At 52.7% G+C, this 20539-nt stretch overlaps 1 protein-coding gene across 1 annotated transcript; it reads right to left on the reverse strand.

Moving 5' to 3' along the window:
• Positions 1 to 6330: 6330 nt before the first annotated feature.
• LOC136115905 (olfactory receptor 14J1-like) lies at positions 6331 to 7263 on the reverse strand. The gene has a single exon (XM_065862115.2). The coding sequence runs from the start codon at positions 7261 to 7263 to the stop codon at positions 6331 to 6333; it is 933 nt and encodes a 310-aa protein (XP_065718187.2).
• Between the last annotated feature and the right edge of the window lie 13276 nt (positions 7264 to 20539).

The raw sequence follows: 20539 nt of genomic DNA on the forward strand, positions 1-20539 counted from the left end.
TCCTGTCTCTCTGTCTAAACCAGTTCTTGTGTGGATGTCCCTTGTGGATGGTGGACCTCACCAGATCCAGCTTACACACACAGCTGAGGAAAGTGTTTTACTGTTTATTAAACTGTGCAGTGTTTGCACAGGAGAGCAGGTGGAGCTGGTGCGCAGGAGCTGCAGCATCTCCTGCAGAGCTCAGTGGAGAAGTCTGATGTGAGGAGAAGCGATGCAATCTCTGGTGGCCAATGAGGGAACCGGCAGACTGGGGGCAGGGGGTGAGGAGCAAGGTTGTCCATACAGTGTCCAGCCTCAAGGGACTGTTCTCCTGCCTGTCCAGATGTCTTCAGGAGACCCTCTGGATCAATGTCCAGTGTAGAATGTTGCTGTCACTTTTTCTGTAAACTGAAAAATGACAGAAAATACCCTGGAAAGAAAATACCCTCCTTTATGAAATCTTTGAAATCTTCATCAGCAAGTGTCCCATTGAAACCTCTCCAGTTAGTTCTACAAGTCTAGAAGATTTGAATGAAATTACCGAAAGAAACACAGCTCGTTAGGGCTTTCTGTCTTTTAATGAGCCCCATGGTGTATTTGGTGGTGAGTCCATGAACCTCAGATACCAAGCACAGACTGAAGAATCTGCTCAAGAAGTCCAAGTCAGAGAAAACTCCAAAGTACCTTGAAGCATTAATGGGCCCCACTGAGGGCTGTTACTGACAAAGCCTCCCCGGGGACTCGTTAGAGCAGATAATTGGAGGCTGTGATTGCATCAGGCAAAGGCAAAGTGCAGCAGCTCTGATGCTGAGAAAACCCTTGGTTTGTTTGATGAAGGACAATGGCCAAGCCTTGAGCCCCTGCCCCTAGGAAGGGAGATCCTGTCCCTCACGTGTGGCTCAGGGCTCTTGGTGGGGATGTGGGGAGTGCAATGCCCAGTGCAGGACAATGGTGTGACACCTTCTGGCCTCCATGGGGAGTGCAAGGAGGCAATGGGTGCCATGGCCGTGACAACCATGTGTCTCCTCTTAGGCCTTGCTGTCAGGGACATCAGTCACAGCCAAGGGGACAGAGACCTTGGCTCTTTCAGGGACATCAGCCATAGCCAAGGGAACAAAGACCTTGGCTCTTGCAGGGACATCCAGCCTTGCCAATGCCCTTGGCCAAGTCCACCACAGTCCATCCTACACTGTCCCAGGCCTGTGGCTGTTTCCCCACAGGCTGCAGACATCCCAGGCGCTTCCCAACCTTGTTCTCACCCCAGTGTGTCCCCACCTGTGCTGCTGTCTCTCCGTCCTCACCAGCTGTTCCTGGAAACACAAAGCCATGACTGATCCAGAGTCCTTCTGAATGACCACAGCACTGTGCTCAGAATGACATTTCTTTATCCTGAGCTCCACTCTGGGCTTCCAGAGCTGCATTTTCTGATGGTTTTCCTTTCTCATGCTGTTTTCCTCTACCATCTTGTAAAGAGATTTTCAAGATTTCTGAAGCTACTACTGCCCTTTCTTGTCATGGTTTTACCACAGCCACCAACCAAGACCATGAGAGCTGCTCATATCATGCTCCCAGTCCCCAAGTGGGATAAGGGAGAGAACTGAAAGGGAAGGGGAAACTTGTGGGTTTAGAAAAAATATAATAAGACAATGAAAATAATACATTGCTGCTACTAATATGCTTATACTAAAATACACATAAAGTAAAATATATGACACTCAGTGCAATCTCTCACGTAACTCCAGTTGTGCTGAAAAGGCAGCCCAAAAGAAGAGAGCACCCTGGTCCTGAACAGCTGATCCCAGCAAGAGAAAGTAAAAGTGCAAAAGGCAGAGAGGCCCAAGGGCCAATTGAAAAACAACGAAACATCATAAAACTGAACTAACACTGAACTCCCAATAGAATGGAACTTCTGAACAGAGCTAAGCAAAGGAGCTGGAAAATTGAAATTAACTGGTTGGAAAAGGCATTTGCAGCTTTATACCAAGCATGACACTAATGGTAGAGAATAGCTCGTTGATTGTCCTTGATGTCAATCAAGGTTCTGTCTTGTCTGTGTCCCCTCCTGCCAATTTGCACCTGCATCTGGATTCCAGAGAAGTCCTTGGTTTCACTGAAAATAGTCCACGTAAATTAAATAGAAATATATAAATTAAAATAAGAAAATCTACTCAGTGAAATCCCTCATGTAACTCCAGTCACACGGAACAATTAAATAGTCTGGACATCCATAAATCCATGGGCCCAGATGGGATGCATCTGCGGGTGCTGAGAGAGCTGGCTCAAGTCACTGCTGGACCACTCTCCATCATCTTTGCCAAGTCTTGGGAAACGGGAAAGGTGCCTGAGGATTGGAGGAAAGCAAATGTCACTGTAGTCTTCAAAAACGGCAAGAAGGAGGACCCGAGTAACTCTAGACTGGTCAGCCTCACCTCCATCCCTGGGAAAGTAATGGAACAGCTTATCCTTGTTGCCATCTCAAGGCATATCAAGGATAAGAGGGTTATTAGGGGCAGTCAGCATGGCTTCACCAAGGGTAAGTCATGCTTGACCAACCTCATAGCCTTTTATGAGAATGTACCAAGGTGGATGGATGATGGCAGAGCGGTGGATGTGGTCTACCTTGACTTCAGCAAAGCCTTTGACACAGTCTCCCACAGCATCCTCATAGCTAAGTTGAGGAGGTGTGGTCTGGACAATAGAGTACTGAGGTGGGTGGCAAACTGGCTTAAGGAGAGAAGCCAGAGAGTGGTGGTCAATGGTGCGGCGTCCAGCTGGAGGCCAGTACCTAGTGCTGTGCCTCAGGGGTCAGTACTTGGGCCGATATTATTCAATATATTCATTAACGATTTGGACAAGGGAATTGAGTGTACTGTGAGCAAGTTTGCTGATGACACCAAGCTGGGAGGAGTGGCTGACACTGGAAGCTGTGCTGCCATCCAGAGACCTGGACAGGCTGGAGAGTTGGGCGGGGAATAACCTGATGAAATTTAACAAGGGAAAGTGTAGAGTCCTGCATCTGGGCAGGAACAACCCCAGGTTCCAGTATAGGTTGGAAAATTACGTATTAGAGAGCAGTGTAGGGGAAAGGGTCCTGGGGGTCCTGGTGGACAACAGGATGACCATGAGCCAGCACTGGGCCCTTGTGGCCAGGAAGGCCAATGGCATCCTCAGGTGTATTACAAGGGGGGTGGTCAGTAGATTGAGAGAGGTCCTCCTTCCCCTCTACTCCATCCTGGTGAGACGCCATCTAGAATATTGTGTCCAGTTCTGGGCCCCTCAGTTCCAGAAGGACAGGGAACTGCTGGAGAGGGTCCAGCGTAGGGCAACAAAGATGATTAAGGGAGTGGAGCATCTCCCTTATGAAGAAAGGCTGAGGGAGCTGGGGCTCTTTAGTTTGGAGAAGAGGAGACTGAGGGGTGACCTTATTAATGCTTATAAATATATAAAGGGTGAGTGTCACAAGGATGGAACCAGGCTCTTCTCGGTGACAAACAATGATAGGACCAGGGGTAATGGGATCAAGCTGGAACACAAGAGGTTCCACTTAAATTTGAGAAAAAACTTCTTCTCGGTGAGGGTGGCAGAGCACTGGACCAGGCTGCCCAGGGGGGTTGTGGAGTCTCCTTCCCTGGAGACATTCAAAGCCCGCCTGGACACCTTCCTGTGCGACCTCACCTAGGCGTTCCTGCTCCAGCAGGGGGATTGGACTGGATGATCTTTTGAGGTCCCTTCCAATCCCAAACATACTGTGATACAGTGATACTGTGATGACCATGTTCCTGCTGCTGTCCCGTCATGTTCTCAGGTGGGATGGACATGACAACCCATCCCCAAGGCCTCTTCCTGGGTAGGGTCTGTGAGCACCTAGGCAGAGGTTCTTTCCCAGCCATGTCCCTGCTGCTGGGCTGTCACCTCCAGAGACAGAACTGACCTCACTGTCCCATTCACAGTCCCATGATGCTTACTGGTTTATGAGTTTCTGAGACTCAACTGACCTCATAATACCACACCCATCCATCCCCCTGCTTAGCACCCAGGACCTGACCAAGACTGAAGCGTGTTCTACTCAGTCCTACACCTGCCCCTCTTTCCCACAGGCTGCAGACACCCATCTCGCTTCCTCACCTTGTTCATATTTGTCAAACATATTTCCTACTAACACTGTGAGAGAGAGGCACTCCTCACTGGAACTCCTGTGTTTCTGTATCTCCTCTTCTGCCCTTCCTTTTATTTTTTTTAATTTTTTATTTTCTACCTATTCTCTCTCCAGAAACCTCTCCAAGGCAAAAATTCTGACAAATCACAGAATAACTCAGGTTTGCAGAGAGCCCTTGTCTCACTCATCTTGTCTCACTCTCCTGCTCACGGCAGGTGAACCACGTCAGGTTGCTCAAGGCCTCCACCCAGGTTTGCATCATCCTCAAAGGCACTGAAAGTTCACTCTGTTACATCATAGAAAGGGAGAATAAAGATGTTCAACAGTGTTGCCCAAGTGCTGGTCACTGAGAGATGACACCAGTAACTGGCTGCACGGAGGACTTTGGACCACTGTTGATATTTGGGTTTGATGGTTCAGACAACTACCCACCCAGCATCCGTTTCTTGAGCCCCATCAGCACCGCTCTGGCCAGAAGGAGACCATGTCTGAGCCTTGCAAACGCCCTGTACACAACATGCCTTTCTTTCCCCTGTCCATTTGGATTCAGCAATACCTTCCTTGTCCTTCACATTCCTGGCAATGGCTGCAGGAGAACATGTCCCATCCCCTTCCCAGGGAGGGAGGTAGGGTGGCCAGCCTGTTATTCTCCCCGTTCCTATTCCTGCTCTTCTTGAAGATGGATTTGAGATCTGTGTTTTCTAAGGACCCCAGAATCTTTCTGGTTTCTATGGCACTTTTGAGAGCACAATCAGGAATCACGGGCAAGGGTGACATAGCAGACAGAAGCACTTGCAATGATCCTGTCCAAGGCAGCTGAGATCAGTCTCACTGATGCATTGGGGTTTGTTCCTGTACTCACACATAGAAATATCAGGGTTCTGTCGGGTGTCCACATCTGAGCTGGCCTCATGGACTCCTTCTGCACCCAGGGATGCTCAGACACAGAGTCTGTCCCTTTTACACACAGAGGCAGGAGTCACAGTGTCCCTCTGGCCTCCTGTTGCCACTCACAAAGGACAGGAGACATCTCAACACTGCACTGTGTCACTCTTCTCTCCACTCATCTGGGATGTCCCATGGCAGAAAGAATGGACACAGGACCTCAGCTGAAGGAAGCACATCCCAGTACTACATTCAGGCAGTTAACAATGGGATGTTACTTTCATCACGAAGTAACCTCAAGATCTTCTCTGAACCACAGGCCCTCATGGAACCCCAAAGAACAGTTGACGGTGTTTGTGCTCACTTGGGTTCATGTCACCTCACGTACATGGTGTGTGTGCTCACATCTCATTTGTACAATACAATCTCAGACTGCTGACCTTCTTATTAAGTGTCTCTCCATGGAAGGAAGAACAATCTTTGTGGGTGAGAGGCCAGTGCTGAAAATGGTGGTTGTGAGGGGACAGTGCACGGTGATTGACCTGAGGCTCCTTCCGTGTGGTTTCCAGTGCACAGGGGCACAGCCCAGCCCCTGTTCTGCTGGTCCTGCAGGTCTCTGGCAGGAGGCCTGGCTGTGAGAGGACGCTGCTGTACCAGCCCTGCACACACACACTGCTCAGCTGTACAATGGTGTTTCATATGTAGGTCACTTTCTTGGGGATGTGGTTGGGAGAAACTTTGCAAGAAGACCTAAACCTTCAGTCACAGCCTTGAGGAGATCACCTTTCTATCCGGAAGGGCTGTTGTGAGGCCAGCTCTGTCACAGCAGTGCCCATTGCCTGTCCCTGCCTGCGCTCACAGCACTGACACACAGCAGGACGGGGACCAAGCTGCCAGAGCACTCAGGCCTTGCACCAACACAAGGGGTGAGAAGGAGAGTGGGGGAGTGGAACCAGAACAGCTCTGGAAGAACAAGCGCTGGTGCTCCCTGTCAGAGCTGCATTGCTGGACTCTTTTCTCTTCCATCCATGGACACAGGAACCATCCCTGCAGCTCCAGAAAGTTCTTGGAGAAAGCATGTCAACTAAAAAATTTGGTGAAGGACCCTTTATTTTGCTTAAACACAGAGAGCACAATTCCTCACTGACACAGCCACTCAGTGTGAAAAGAAAAGCAAGCGGTGAATTCCATAGGGAATTAAAATATTATCATAATAACAAAAGCACAACTAGAGACAGAAAAACCTTCACACTTGATGAATCTGCAAGGTGTTACATTATAACTCTTATATAGAAGAAGACAGAGGCAGTTTATATCTTCAAAAGAAATGCAGTCATCAGTTTCCTCAGGGCATCCTTGAGCTCCTGGTTCCTCATGCTGTAGATGAGGGGATTCACTGCTGGAGGCACAACCGAGTACAGAATGGCCATCGTCAGGTTCACGGATGGGGAGGAGATGGAGAGGGCCTTCAGGTAGGCAAACATACCAGTGCTGATGAAAAGGGAGACCACGGCCAGGTGAGGGAGGCAGGTGGAAAAGGCTTTGTGCCGTCCCTGCTCAGAGGGGATCCTCAGCACGGCCCTGAAGATCTGCACATAGGACACCACAATGAACACAAAACACACAAATGCTGCTAATATACAAATCACAAGAAGTCCAATTTCCCTGAGATAGGAATGTGAGCAGGAGAGCTTGAGGATCTGGGGGATTTCACAGAAGAACTGGTCCAGGGCATTGCCCTTGCACAGTGGCAGTGAAAATGTATTGGCCGTGTGCAGCAGAGCACTGAGAAACCCAGTGGCCCAGGCAGCTGCTGCCATGTGGACACAAGCTCTGCTGCCCAGGAGGGTCCCGTAGTGCAGGGGTTTGCAGATGGCAACGTAGCGGTCGTAGGACATGACAGTGAGAAGATACAACTCTGCTGAAATGAAAAAGACAAAGCAAAACAGTTGGGCAGCACATCCCATATAAGAAATGGCCCTGGTGTTCCAGAGGGAATTGGCCATGGACTTGGGGAGACTGGTGGAGATGGAGCCCAGGTCAAGGAGGGCGAGGTTGAGCAGGAAGAAGTACATGGGGGTGTGGAGGTGCTGGTCCCAGGCTATGGTGGTGATGATGAGGCCGTTGCCCAGGAGGGCAGCCAGGTAGATGCCCAGGAAGAGCCAGAAGTGCAAGAGCTGCAGCTCCCGCGTGTCTGTGAATGCCAGGAGGAGGAACTGGGTGATGGAGCTGCTGTTGGACATTTGCTGTCTGTGGGCATGAGGACGTGTGCAAGGAGGAAAAGACAGTGATAGTTTAGATGAGACTCCTCTGGGAGAAACCAAAGCCATTTCCCACGGACCCTCCCACAAAGAGACCCATTTTTTTCTTTTTCCAGGAGAATGTCTTGGCTGGAGCCCTCGTCGGTCCTGGATGAGTGTGCAATGAAGAGCAGGGTCTCTGCCCAGGGGCTCTTGAGCAGTCAGCCTGACCCTGTGTGATTGGGTGGGCAGGGGCCAGTCCTGGGGTTCAGCTTTGTCAGCTGGAACCGCTCCTGGTGCAGAAGGGACTGTCAGCATCTGTACCCCCAGGCCTGAGAAACTGAGTTGGAGAGGTTTGGTGTTTGTACAGCTCCTTCTGCCCTCCCACCCTGGGGAGTGTTGTTGGGTGTCAGAAACCCTCAGCATTTCTGGTGCACTCAGGGAGAACAGAGCGAGTCCTGTGAGACCAGAGGATGCCTGTGGGTCAGTGCAGAGTGAGGGCAGCTGCTCTGTCCCTCTGTCCTGCTCCAGCTGCCCTGGGCTGGCACCTTTCTGACATGGGGACTCATCACACTCCCATGTTACCCTGAAAAGTCAGCAGACACTGCTGAGAGCACAGGGATCCACCTCAGTCCATGAAATGTCTCACCCTTTCCTAAGGTCTCAGCTCCCCATGTTTAGCCCAAGACACACACGGCTCAGTCCCCAGCCCCACAGACTGCATTGCCCACAGCCCCCAGGTCAGAGCAAAGCTGGACACGTGTTCCCATGGACACACCTGCAGGAAAGGACCCACAAGATCAGGCTGTGACTCTGCAGATGAAACTGCCATCCCCAGAGAGCCTGACAGCAAGAACAAGATCCCAACAGCAGTGACCCAGAGCAGGGGAGCAAGAAGGACAATGCGGTGAGGGTGGGTGTGAGAGAGGCCAGGGCAGAGGTAGCCGGGCACTCAGACAGCGTCACCCTTCCCCAGCTGTGCAGCCACCTCCCAGACACCAACATTGCCGGGCAGCTGCTCTCAGCCCCTGTGCTCTGCAGAGGAACTGGAGCTCTGGCTGCACAGGAGCTGCTCCATGCCTTGGAGCCCCCGGCCCTGAGGGCAGAGGCTTTGCTGGGTGGGACAGGAGGCCAGGGGGCTGCTCACAGGAGGGATCTGCACTGCAGGGGATCACAGGGACTTTTCTCTGTTCTCCCTCCCATAACAATTCCGGGTTTAGTTTCCTCTCATTTCTGATCATTTCCCTGCTGCCTGGAGATTCTCCCCCTGGGAGGTGTTTCCCTGTCCATGTCTCTTCCCTGTCAGTGCTCACAGACCCCATCCCACCCTCTGTGCCCTCCCCCTGGCCCTGCAGATCCTGCCTGTTCACAGGGCACTGCCTGGGGGCATCTTCCTGTTTGCAGGTTGGAAAACAGGACAGGTCAGACTAAGGCTGAGGGGTCCAGCCAAGGTGATGCAGGTGCTGTGCACAGGCAGAGGGGTGGTGAAGGGATGTTATGAGCCTTCTGGCAGATGTACTGATCACTCAGAGTTGTGGTTCGAGAGTCTCAGTGACTTGTGAGCTCCTTTTTCATTTATCCTTTCCTCCCATCCTGCACAGTCATGGAAGAGAAAATTGAAAGGACAGACCCAGGAAAGCTCCTTATCTTTGTAGTAATACCTGTATAGATCTTCTCTTTGAAACCTCCAATTGGAAGCAGTCTGGAGGGAGCTGGATCTGTGAGCAGCCCTGACCCATGGAGAACCCAGCAGCAGAAGGACCCTGCCCTGCTGGGGCTCGTTCCTTCCCCCCAGAGTTTCTCCCCTCAGTGTTGTTGGGCTCTCCCCAGGCAGGCTGAGCGCTGACCCTGGCAGGCGGCAGAGTCCCTGCCCTGGCACAGCCCTGGGGTGCAGGGACCCTGCTCTGCAGGACAGCCCTGGGCACCCCTGCCTGCACATTTACATTTACACCCCACAACCATTCTTGGGAGAACGCAGCTTTCACGTCTTGTCCCTCTGACAGTGCAGAAGGCAATCCCTGCTCTGCAGCTCATCCTCCCTCTGCATCAGAGAATCTCTGAGAGTTGTACTTACATCTCTCGCAGGCTCTGCAATGTGACAGCTTTCTGAGATCCTACCAAGATTTGCAGATGCAATGCCCTGCAGCCACAGGCTTCATATCTGTGAACATTTCATTTCCAGTGATCTCTCAGCATCCTCCCACCCCAGCCTGTGTTTCCTTCTCTCTGCCTGGCTCCTGTGCCCTCGGTGCTGCAGGCAGAGCCCTCAGCCCTGCTGCGCTGTGCAGAGGAGCTGCTCCTGGGCAGAGCTGTCTCTCTGCAGCGCTGCCGCTTGCCAGGAGCTCCCTCTGTCCCAGGAGCCCAGCCCAGCTCAGCAGCACAGGAGCAGCCCATGATGTCCCTTTCTCTGTCCCCTCTGGGCTCCCTCCACATGCCTCTGGGGCTTCAGGGGCACAACTTCAAAGTTGAAGTAATCAGTGATGTTGATTCTCTCTGCTCTGAACAGACACTTCTTTCCAGCACTGTATATTTAGTTTTAAAAAATAAAGCACTATGAGAATCATATTTTCTTGTCCCATCATTAGACAGGACACCAGGAATCTTACAGCAAAGTATCTAATTCCTCAAAGCTAGAGGAGGAATATCTTCAGTTGAATGAGTTAAGGCATTGTATTCTGGTTTTATATCCTAGGTCTAGAGAGACATTCATCAATCTTTGGCCATGCCATGTCTGTGCTCTGAGACAAAGCCTTTGCACACATGGGCTCTTGGACACTTGGTACCAGGTTTCCTGTGGCAGGTCAGAGCTGGGCTGGTGCCACAGCTGGGGTGGTCCAGCCCAGATGTGAGGCAATGTCCTCAGCCAGGGACCTGCCTGGGGAGCTGGAGCTGTCAGTGCTGCAGACAGAGCTGTGACACGGGTGGAATGAACTGCCAGGCAGGGTGGCAGAAGTGAGTTCATCTGGTCTGCAAGGACAGCAGCCTCCAAGCACAGAACAGCCCAGATCAGAGCTGAGTCCAGACCTGTAAGGGAATTCAAGGACCCATAATGAGCTGTTACTACTGCAGGAACAGTTAAAGGAGAAACAAAGACACTGTGTGGCCACTGATGAATATAAGAAGAGTAAGAGGTAAGAATCCCTGTGTCCTCTTGTTCTCCCGCTTCACCAGCAAGGTCTACCAGGCCTCTGTGACTTAAGGCAGAACAACCAGCAGAAGATGTGGATCAAGTCAGGGGTCACTGGAACTACCACAATCCTTTCCAGTCTATGGGACAGCAGGGGCAGCATCCCAGGAGCTGAGACAGCAGGACGATGTCGCATTGAGGCCACTCTGCACCATCTTGGAAAGCTCATGGAGACTGGGGGGACTCCCTGACCACTGGCAGCTCTCACACAGTGTGTGCACTTTTCAAAGTGGCCAATGGGTGAGCAGGGGAACTAAGGGCTGTGCCCCAGAACATGTCCACTGGGACCCCATTTCTGGGTGTCTGGAAGACAAGGTGACGGGGTTTACCCAGGGCAGGTTCTGCCTGTCCATCCTCTTTGTTTTCTGTGAGGAAAGGACAGGGTTTGGATGTGGGCAGAGCAGGGGTGGTCTGTTACCTGGAAGTCAGCAAGGCAGCCAGGCCAGTGCAGGTGATTCAGATTCCTCTAGAATTCCATATCTCAAAAATTTTTCAATTAGAGGCACTATTCCTAACCTAGCTTCTAGTTTCAGTGGGTACTGCCTCAACTGTACTGGCCTGGCATCTTCCTTTAATTCCACTTTTACGGGCTGGGCTGTTTTCGATTTCCCAGGTGTGTCAGTCGCCCATACCGTGGGGATCACCACCTCCTCCACAGCTTGTGGTATTTCCACTACCAGGTTTTCTTTTAATAACTGGATTTGTCCTACCTTGGATTCTGGAATTTTCATTACCAGGTTTCCATTCTCGAATGTTATCACAGCATCCAATTTGGTCAATACATCCCGTCCTAGAAGGGAAACTGGACAATCTGGAACATATGGGTTAATTCCTTTTCTCCAAAACACAGATGTAAGGGTTGCAGGAATGGCCGTACTTCTTCCCTCCCTTTGGCACCAACAATCGTTGTCATTTTATGACCTATTGTTCCCTGTAAGGAATTTAGCACAGAATAAGTAGCCCCTGTATCCACTAAAAATCTCACATCCTGGTCCCCCACGTGTATTGTCACCAGGGGTTCCTTATTCTGGGTTTCCGTTCTTGTGCTGCCATATAGTCAGCTGTTATTATTATTATACTCCCCCAACACCATAGTTTGTATTGCATTCCCTGCTGCACTTGGTACCTGACTCGTGGAGCCCGGACGGTTCGGGCATTCATTTTTCCAGTGTCCTTCCTCCTTACAATAAGCACATTGATTTATACCACGCTTTACAACAGGTCTTAAAGGAGTTCCCTGAACATTCCGAAAACCGCGCCCTCGGCCGCCTCTGGTTCCTCTACCACGGGCTTCCATTCCTATTCCCCTGCCTTGCCCTTGGAGCAGGGCCAACAAGTCTTGCTGAGAACGCCTCGACTGTTCCTTTTCTCTATTATTATAAACTTTCCAGGCTGTTTCTAACATAACATCCAGATCTCGTAGTTGTGCCCCCTCCAGTTTCTGTAATTTCTTCCAAATGTCATCCTGAGACTGTCCCAAAAAGATCAAAGCCAACTGAACCCTTGCTTGTTCTGTTTCAATATCTAAATCCGTATATCTCTTTGCAGTTTCCTTCAATCTTTCTAAAAAGGCTGAAGGGGATTCGTTCTTTTCCTGCCTCACATTATACAATTTTGACCAATTCATTTGTTTTGGCATAGCAGTCTGAACACCGATCAATAACCAGTCCTGATACCTCCGGAGGCGAAGCTGACCACCCCCAGTATTATAATCCCATCGGGGATCCTCTTTTGGGAAATTTTCATCAACATTACCGCCCACTGTTCCATTCCGAATATCCTCCCTTACTCTATCTCTTGCTACCCGTATAACCATATCCTTTTCTGTAGAATCCATCAAAGTGTCAAGAATCACTTGCAAATCATCCCAATCAGGATTCTGCGTTTTAATTATCATTTTAATTATCCTTGCAACTTTGTCCGGGTTTTCCGGGTAAGGACCAGCTGATTGTTTCCAGATCATTAAATCTCCTGGTGAAAATGGGACTTTTACATAAAACGGCTTTCCCCCCACTCCTACTGCTTGTCGCAGGGGTGCTATTACATTTGGCAGTCCACCCCCCTTTTGGGCTTCCTTTCCTCTGTTCCTAGTCCTCTGGGATATTGGTGTAGTTGTTACTCCTTTTGCACCAGTTGCTGCCCCCACATCCCCACTGGGATCAATATCACTTTCAGTAAGACGCACAGGTGCCGAGGGTTTAAGGGGTTTAGGTGCAGAGGGTTCAGTTTCTGAAGGCGCAACGTCCAAACACGGCAGATCTAAGGCGTTACCGCGGCTGCTTTCTATTGCCAAACACGTCATGCATTTCTTTTCTGCCGTACAGCCCGTACATTTATCATTAGTACCACTCCTCCACACTAACATTAACCCACATTCCTTCCTCCAGTCCTGTTTTTGTACAAGATAGAAAAAGAGATCCACGTACTGTACCTCATCCCATTTACCTTCCCTTTGACAAAACCTCATTAATTCACTAATAGTTCCAGGTTCTAAAGTACCCTCCGGCGGCCACCGTACTTCATTAGGCAAGTCATACTCAGGCCAGCAGTGAGTACAATATTCAATTAATTTCTTTTGACTCATTGATTGTCCAAATCCACCCTCCTTCCAATGTTTCAACAAACAGTCCAATGGTGACATCTTTGTATCGCTCATATCAACACAAAAGGGTAACACACAGACGATTAACACAGAAAGGTAACACACAGATAACTTTACCAGAACAGCAGTAAAGACGGATCAAACCACCAGTTTCAACAGCAAATACAGATCAAATTGCTAAAACTGTAGACCAGGTCCTGAACAGCACAGATAACCAGAACAGGTGAGCGCAAATAACCAGACCAAACCAGGTGCCGAGCCTGCGGCGTAAATAACCAGAACCAGAACCAGATGCCGAACCTGCAGAGGTTTCCCTCTGTCTAACGGACGGCGGCCTGGGCAATACCCCGGGAGCTCCCTGCCCAACCGAGCGTGGCTTTCGCCGCGTCTGACCGGCAGGCTACCAAATGCCTGACCAGCAGGCTACAGGACCAGAACAGAACCAGACCAGATGGGTACCCAATAATCCAGGGAAAACAACAGATAAAGCACCTTCTTACCAATCAGAGGTCCGTCGTGAGCAGCGGAGAGCCGGTCGCGTCCGATGCACTCCCCAAGAATACCTCGGTGCTAGCCAGAGCAGGATCGAGACGCAATCCATCTCAGCAATGCTCACGAGGTCCCATCTGGGTCGCCAAAATGTCAGCAATCAGGACACATAACCACGGACGTAGTTCTATGCGGTGCTTTATTTCAGCGCTGGGAAACCAGGGGTTCGCACCCAAAGCTTCGAACAGCTGATTCAGACCATACCTTATTATACAAGTTGGTCACATACATATTCATTACACCCCTGACAACCATTAGCACATCGCACACCTATTCTAACACAAACTTTCTATCTAAAAGATGCTATAATTATCAGTTATTTTCTACGGTACCAACTTTAAAAGAATATATCGTAAATCTATGTCCACCTTAAGAATAAGGCTCGGTTACAGTTACCTGCCTTATAAGAATATACCATAAATCTATGTCAGCTTTAAGAACAGAGTTTGGTTACTGATTACAAGAGTTCTATGGCTACAGGGCTGGTTGCCATCCTAATATTAATCCAACTGTAACAGATCCAGCGATATTCAGGGAAGACCCATCCTGTCCTGTTCCATGGAAAAAAAAAACATTTTGTAAGGTCGATTACTATCACTGGGGTTCCCGCACCCCGGCTTTTGGGATCCGGCGCTCGGACAAAACCCATCCCCACCCCTGCAGGAAACACCGAGAGCGCGGCTGCAGCACGTTAGCACCCCAAAACCCCCAGGCTGCCCCATAGACACCCTAGAGATCCCTCCAGGGATCTGGGCATGGGCTTGGGGACAGCGAAGCGGGGACGGAAAGAGCCGAAGTAAGGACGGAAAGAGCCGAAGGCGCAGCGCGGAGAGAGACGAAGCGGGGACGGAAAGAGCCGAAGCGGAAGGCGCAGGGCAGAGAGAGATGAAGCGGGGACGGAAAGAGACGAAGTAAGGACGGAAAGAACCGAAGCCGAAGGCGCAGGGCGGAGAGAGATGAAGCGGGGACGGAAAGAGACGAAGGCGGCGAGGCCGGAAAGAGCCGAAGCGGTTACGGAAAGAGCCGAAGGCGCAGGGCGGAGAGAGACGACGAGGAGGCGGAAAGAGCCGAAGAGGGGACGGAAAGAGCCGAAGGAGCAAGGCGGAGAGAGATGAAGAGGGGACGGAAAGAGCCGAAGCAAGGACGGAAAGAGCCGAAGGCGCAGGAAGAAGAGAGACGAAGCGCGTACGGAAAGAGCCGAAGGTGGCGGAAAGAGCCGAAGGGTAACGAGCAGGGGCGGCACCACCCGAGCGTTGCCGGGGCGAGCCGAAGAGGAGGCGGGGAGAGCCGAGCGCTTCCGAACGGCATCGAAGACGGGCGGGGACACCCGAGCGCTTCCGAACGGCGCCGAAGACGGGCGGGGACACCCGAGCGCTTCCGAACGGCCCCGAAGAGCGTGCGAGGACACCCGAGCACTTCCGAACGGCACCTAAAAGGAGGCGGGGACACCCGAGCGCTTCCGAACGGCCCCGAAGAGCGTGCGAGGACACCCGAGCGCTTCGAACGGCACCTAAGAGGAGGCGGGGACACCCGAGCGCTTCCGAACGGCACCTAAGAGGAGGCGGGGACACCCGAGCGCTTCCGAACGGCACCTAAGAGGAGGCGGGGACACCCGAGCGCTTCCGAACGGCACCTAAGAGGAGGCGGGGACACCCGAGCGCTTCCGAACGGCGCGGAAGAGGAGGCGGGGACAACGGCGCCATCTTGGCCGTCACGGAGCTGGAGGTCGTTAATGAGCTAATTAGCGCTAATGAGGGGATGGGGCTGATTGAGGAGCTGGATTGAGGTTAATGAGGTCGGAAAGCAATTAATGAACATCTGGAGAAGCAGCTCATTACGGAACCCAATTAATGAACACCTAGAGAAAAGCCGCTCGTTAAGGGCTGAATTAATGAGTGGGGGAATCTGCTCATTAATGAACCCCGTGGCTCGTTAAGGGCCAACGCTTAATTAACGTAGTAACCAATAAACTCAATTCCTAAAGAGCGGGAGCCGCTAATTGGTGGGGTGGGGGTAATTAACCCATCGACCCCCCAGAGAGCACCCAGGCGTTCGGGGCGTGGCCTGAGGGCGCCCCGCCCACCGGCCGCTGATTGGCTGAACGATAAAGAGCGTGACTCCCCCCCCTCCGCGAGGCCCCGCCCCCTCCCGGCTCTTAAAGCGACAGTGACTCCAATAATTGATTGTTTGGGGGGGTTGTCCCGGAGTTCGGGAGGGACCCAGGAGTGCCCCAAGGGAGCCAGGAGTTCGGGAGGGACCCAGGAGTTCCCCAAGGGACCCAGGAGTTCAGGAGGGACCCAGGAGTGCCCCAAGGGACCCAGGACTGAGGGAACGACCCAGGAGAACCCCAAAAGATCCAGAGGTTCGGGAGGGACCCAGGAGTGCCCCAAGGGACCCAGGAGTTCGGGAGGGACCCAGGATTTCCCCAAGGGACCCAGGAGTTCCCCAGGGGACCCAGGACTCAGGGAGGGACCCAGGACTCAGGGAGGGACCCAGGAGTTCCGCAAGGGACCCAGGAGTTCGGGAGGGACCCAGGAGTGCCCCAAGGGACCCAGGAGTTTGGGAGGGACCCAAGAGTTCCCCAAGGGACCCAGGAGTCCGGGCAGGGACCCAGGAGTTCCCCAAGGGACCCAGGAGTGCCCCAAGGGACCCAGGAGTTCGGGAGGGACCGAGGAGTCGTGCGTGTGGATGAACAGAAGGGTGTTGGGTTCTCCAGTGGGTTGGGGGTGACATAGAGTGCCCCATAGACCCCCATAAGTGACCCATAGTGCCCCATAAGTGACCCATAGAGCCCCATCAGTGCCCCATAGAGCCCCATAAGTACCCCAGAGAGCCCCATCAGTGCCTCATAGAGCCCCATAGGTGACCCATAGTGCCCCATAGGTGACCCATAGGGCCCCATCAGTGCCTCACAGAGACCCATAAGTGCCCCATAGCGTCTCCGCACTGCCCCATAGGGCCCCACAAGTGACCCATGGAGCCCCATTACTGCCCCATAGAGCCCCGTAAGTGCCCCACAAATGACTCATGAGCCCCATAAGTGACTCTTAGCGACCCACAAGTGCCCCCTAAGTGCCTGTTAGTGACCCCCAAGTGCCCCATGGAGCCTCATAAGTGACCTATAGTGCCCCATAAGTGACTCTTAGTGCCCCATAAGTGCCTTTTAGTGACCCCCCACGTGCCCCATAGCGACCCACAAGTTCCCCATACGTGCCCCATAGAGCACCATAAGTGACTCACAGAGACCCATAAGTGCCCCATAGCGTCTCCCCAGTGCCCCATAGCGCCCCACGAGTGACTCATGGAGCCCCATAACTGCCCCATAGAGCCCCATAAGTGACCCATAGTGCCCCATAAATAACTCACAGAGCCCCATAAGTGACCCATATAACCCCGAAAGAGGCCTATACTGACCCACAAGTGACTCATGGAGCCCCATAAGCAACTCATACAGATCCACAAGTGCCCCATAGTGTCTCCCCAGTGCCCCATAGTGCCCCACAAGTGACTCATGGAGCCCCATAAGTGCCCCATAGAGCCACATAAGTGACCTCTAGTGCCCCAAAAGTGATGCATAGAGACTGGGTCCATCCCGAACTCCTGGGTCCCTTGGGGCACTCCTGGGTCCCTCCCTGAGTCCCGGGAGATCAGGGAAGGGACCCAAAGAAAGGACCCAGGCGTCCGGGAGGGACCCAAATAAGGGACCCAGGCGTCCAGGGGGGGAATCAAATCCGGGACCCGTACAGGGATCCGGGCTCCAGAAGGGACCCAGGAGTGCCCCAAGGGACCCAGGAGTGCCTCCCTGAACTCCTGAGTCCCTTGGGGTACTCCTGGGTCCCTCCCGGACGCCTGGGTCCCCATTTGTGTCCCCCCTCCCGTAACCTACAGTGCCCCCTACATGACTCATAGTGCCCCACAAGTGCTCCATGGAGCCCCATAAGTGACTCTTAGCGACCCATAAGTGCCCCATAAGTGCCTGTTAGTGACCCCCAAGTGCCCCATAGCGACCCACAAGTTCCCCATTAGTGCCCCGTAGAGACCCATAAGTGACTCATAAGTGGCTCATAAGTGACCTAGTGCCCCATAAGTGACCATAGAGACAGGGTCCCTCCCGAACTCCTGGGTCCCTGCGGCACTCCTGGGTCCCCCCGGACGCCTGGGTCCGCTCTATGGGTCCCCCCGGACTCCTGGTTGCGGCACTTATGGGGCTCTATGAACCACCAGGTGTTCCATGTCCATAATGACCCCAGGAACGCCCGTACATGTTCATAAAGTGAGTCTCAGGTCACCATTTCCATAGCCCCTCCCTGGCCCTCCCCTGTTCGCCTGCGCAGTGGCACTGGGTGAATTTGAGGAGGGGTCCTTGGGGTCTTTGGATGAAGGCTCCTTCAGCTTCCTCACAGTGGATTTGTACCTTTGGCTCATTATGAGGAACTGGCTGGAACCCAAGTGGCCAAACCGACTGAGACCAGACTGTCACCCACTTTTTGCTGTAAATCTTGGCCATCTCGTCTCCTCAAGGTTGCAGCTGGTGCTGTGGCGATCTCGGCATTTGATGAAGTCCTGCTCTTTTTAGCACAATCGGTTACATACAGCTCTAAACTAGATATTCATTATGTGGCTTAGAATGTTAGCTTGTTAGTAGGCCCTTACTATGTAGTTGCTTAACCCTTAAAACGTTAGTTCCCTCTATCAATATAACTTCCTAAACGAGCTTCATAATATTTTACACAGAACTTAACCACCTTTTTCCTTTTTCCAGGTTCGGAGTCCGTGCCTCATTTGGTTGTATCTGTGCACACTGAACATCTCAGCACGGATCACAACCGCACTTCCCACAAGGCCCAAGTCTCAAGGGCTCTCCAGACCCCCTCTGCTGGCAGCACAGCCGCTTCCCGCACTAACAGCACCGCAGTGCTGAGCGAGGGGAAACAGCTCAGGCGAGCAGGAGAGCTGGGCGTGAGGAAGACTGGGACCCGCTGCTAACAAGCACCATTACAATGAGACACGAAGGCAGAGGAGGCCTTTCCAGAGCAAAGGTGAGGGGCAGAAGCCCCACGTCCACCCCACGCTGAGCAGAGCCAGTCATCCCCCAGCCCCTGGTGAAGACGTGGGAGCGTGTGCCCGCAACCGAATCCCCCACCTCTTCCCTCTGCTACCGATAAGAACAGAGAAAATAATACAAACTACACAAAACCAATCTTGAAAGTCTCAGCAACTGCAGGGCAGGCACCCAAAGTCCTGGACTGGACTCTGCAGCCAACCGGAGCTGGATTCAGTCTGGCACTGGCCTCAGTTCGCAGGGACAACCAGCAAGGTCCTCTCCTAATGTCGGTCATAAGCAGAAGGGAAAAAAGAAAAGGGCAAAGGGAAAGGGATGAGATCCTCGAGATCTCACGCTTTTATATGAAGTATTCACGTGAATGGAATGTCACACACCGTTGGTCAGTCTCTTGGTCACCGGTTTCTCGTTACCCCTCTTGCGAGATGTCCATCCGTGCTTATCAATAAGTTTGCATTCCATTGCTGGGTTTGCCAAAACATGTGTCTGGTTCTCCAGGAAAATGCAGCCGGTATGAAGGGTTTAGCTGACAGGCAAATTCACTAAAAGAGAAACTTGGTTTTTGACAAAAGCAGGACAGAAGGACATGTCTCTGCTGCAGGTGTCCACGTCCTCTTCTCTCTGGGGGGCACAAACTGCCCTCGTGGGGTCCGGTTTCCCTCTGAACAAGGGGCAGTGAGCAGCACACAAACCCTCCGGGGCACCCCAGAGGTTGGCAGTGCCCTGGGGATCTCTGGGTGCTGCCATCGCCAGTGAGGCCACCGCTGGTCCAGAGGCAGAGTGCTGGGGACAAGGGGTCCCCAAAGGTACCCCAGGACAGGGGGTCTGTGAATCCAGCCAGGCACAGAACACTGGAGCCCTGTTCAAGAAGATACTCTGTGCCACCCAGACAGATACAGGGAAAGGCACAGGCTCCATGGATCTGAGCACCTTCTGCTCCCTGTCTCAGCAGCAAAGGAACCCCATTCCCACACAGATCCCCATGACCACACTGGTACTTGCTGGCCCTGGGCGGTAGGACAAGGGAGTCAGCACTTACCCCTGCACAGCTGTACCCAGAGGAGCAGCCACAGCGTCTGAGGGCACAGCAGTCCCTCTGTGCCCATCCTGAGCCTCCTGCCCTGATGGCACCTCCCTCTGTGCCGCACTCCCTGCCACAGCTCCAGGGACTCGTGGCAGCAATGATAATGATGACAGGAGGGCAATATATCTCTGCAGATCCCCCCAGTTACAGGAGGAGCCAATCGAAGCAGCAGCACCTTTTTAGACATCGTGGGGAGCCATCTCCCCTCCCCAGTCCTCCAATGAACTTCTCCAGCGCCATTCATGACCATAAATGAGGGACGGCTCCGCTGCAGGTGCCACATCACTGCAATGGTAGAACATCACAGGACAGGGCTGGCTGTAGTGGGGGAAACAATTTGTTCACCCCTTGAGCTCTGAGTGTGGACCAGGAGCACTGAGCATGTGCTGCGACTGGCACATCCAAGAGCCCGAGGTGAGAGTGTCCAGTGACCCCGGTGCCATAAGACCCAGGGGGCTGGGACTGCACCGGGGCTGTGTCAGGAAGGGAAGGAAACAGCCCCTGTGACAGAGCCCGCTGTGCTGGGAGCAGCAGGTGGGAAAGGGCACGGGGCTGGGCAGCTCCTGTACCTCCTGGGGACCCTGTGACAGCACATGGACGGTTGGCACCGAGCTCCATGGCCATGGGGTGTCACTGGTGACGAGAGCACTGCTCCTCCTACTGCCACTGCTGTGTGCTCATTGGTTACACTGACAGTGACCTCACACCCTCTACTGCCACCGCTGTGTGCTCATTGGTTACACTGACAGTGACCTCACACCCTCTGCTGCCACCGCTGTGTGCTCATTGGTTACA

This window comes from Patagioenas fasciata, chromosome 13 (assembly GCF_037038585.1).
Source record: "Patagioenas fasciata isolate bPatFas1 chromosome 13, bPatFas1.hap1, whole genome shotgun sequence".
NCBI classification, from domain to species: domain Eukaryota; kingdom Metazoa; phylum Chordata; class Aves; order Columbiformes; family Columbidae; genus Patagioenas; species Patagioenas fasciata.

Bases quoted from the DNA above. Each gene is read 5' to 3' on its own strand.
- LOC136115905 (XM_065862115.2), bottom strand. From the start codon at position 7,263: ATGTCCAACAGCAGCTCCATCACCCAGTTCCTCCTCCTGGCATTCACA.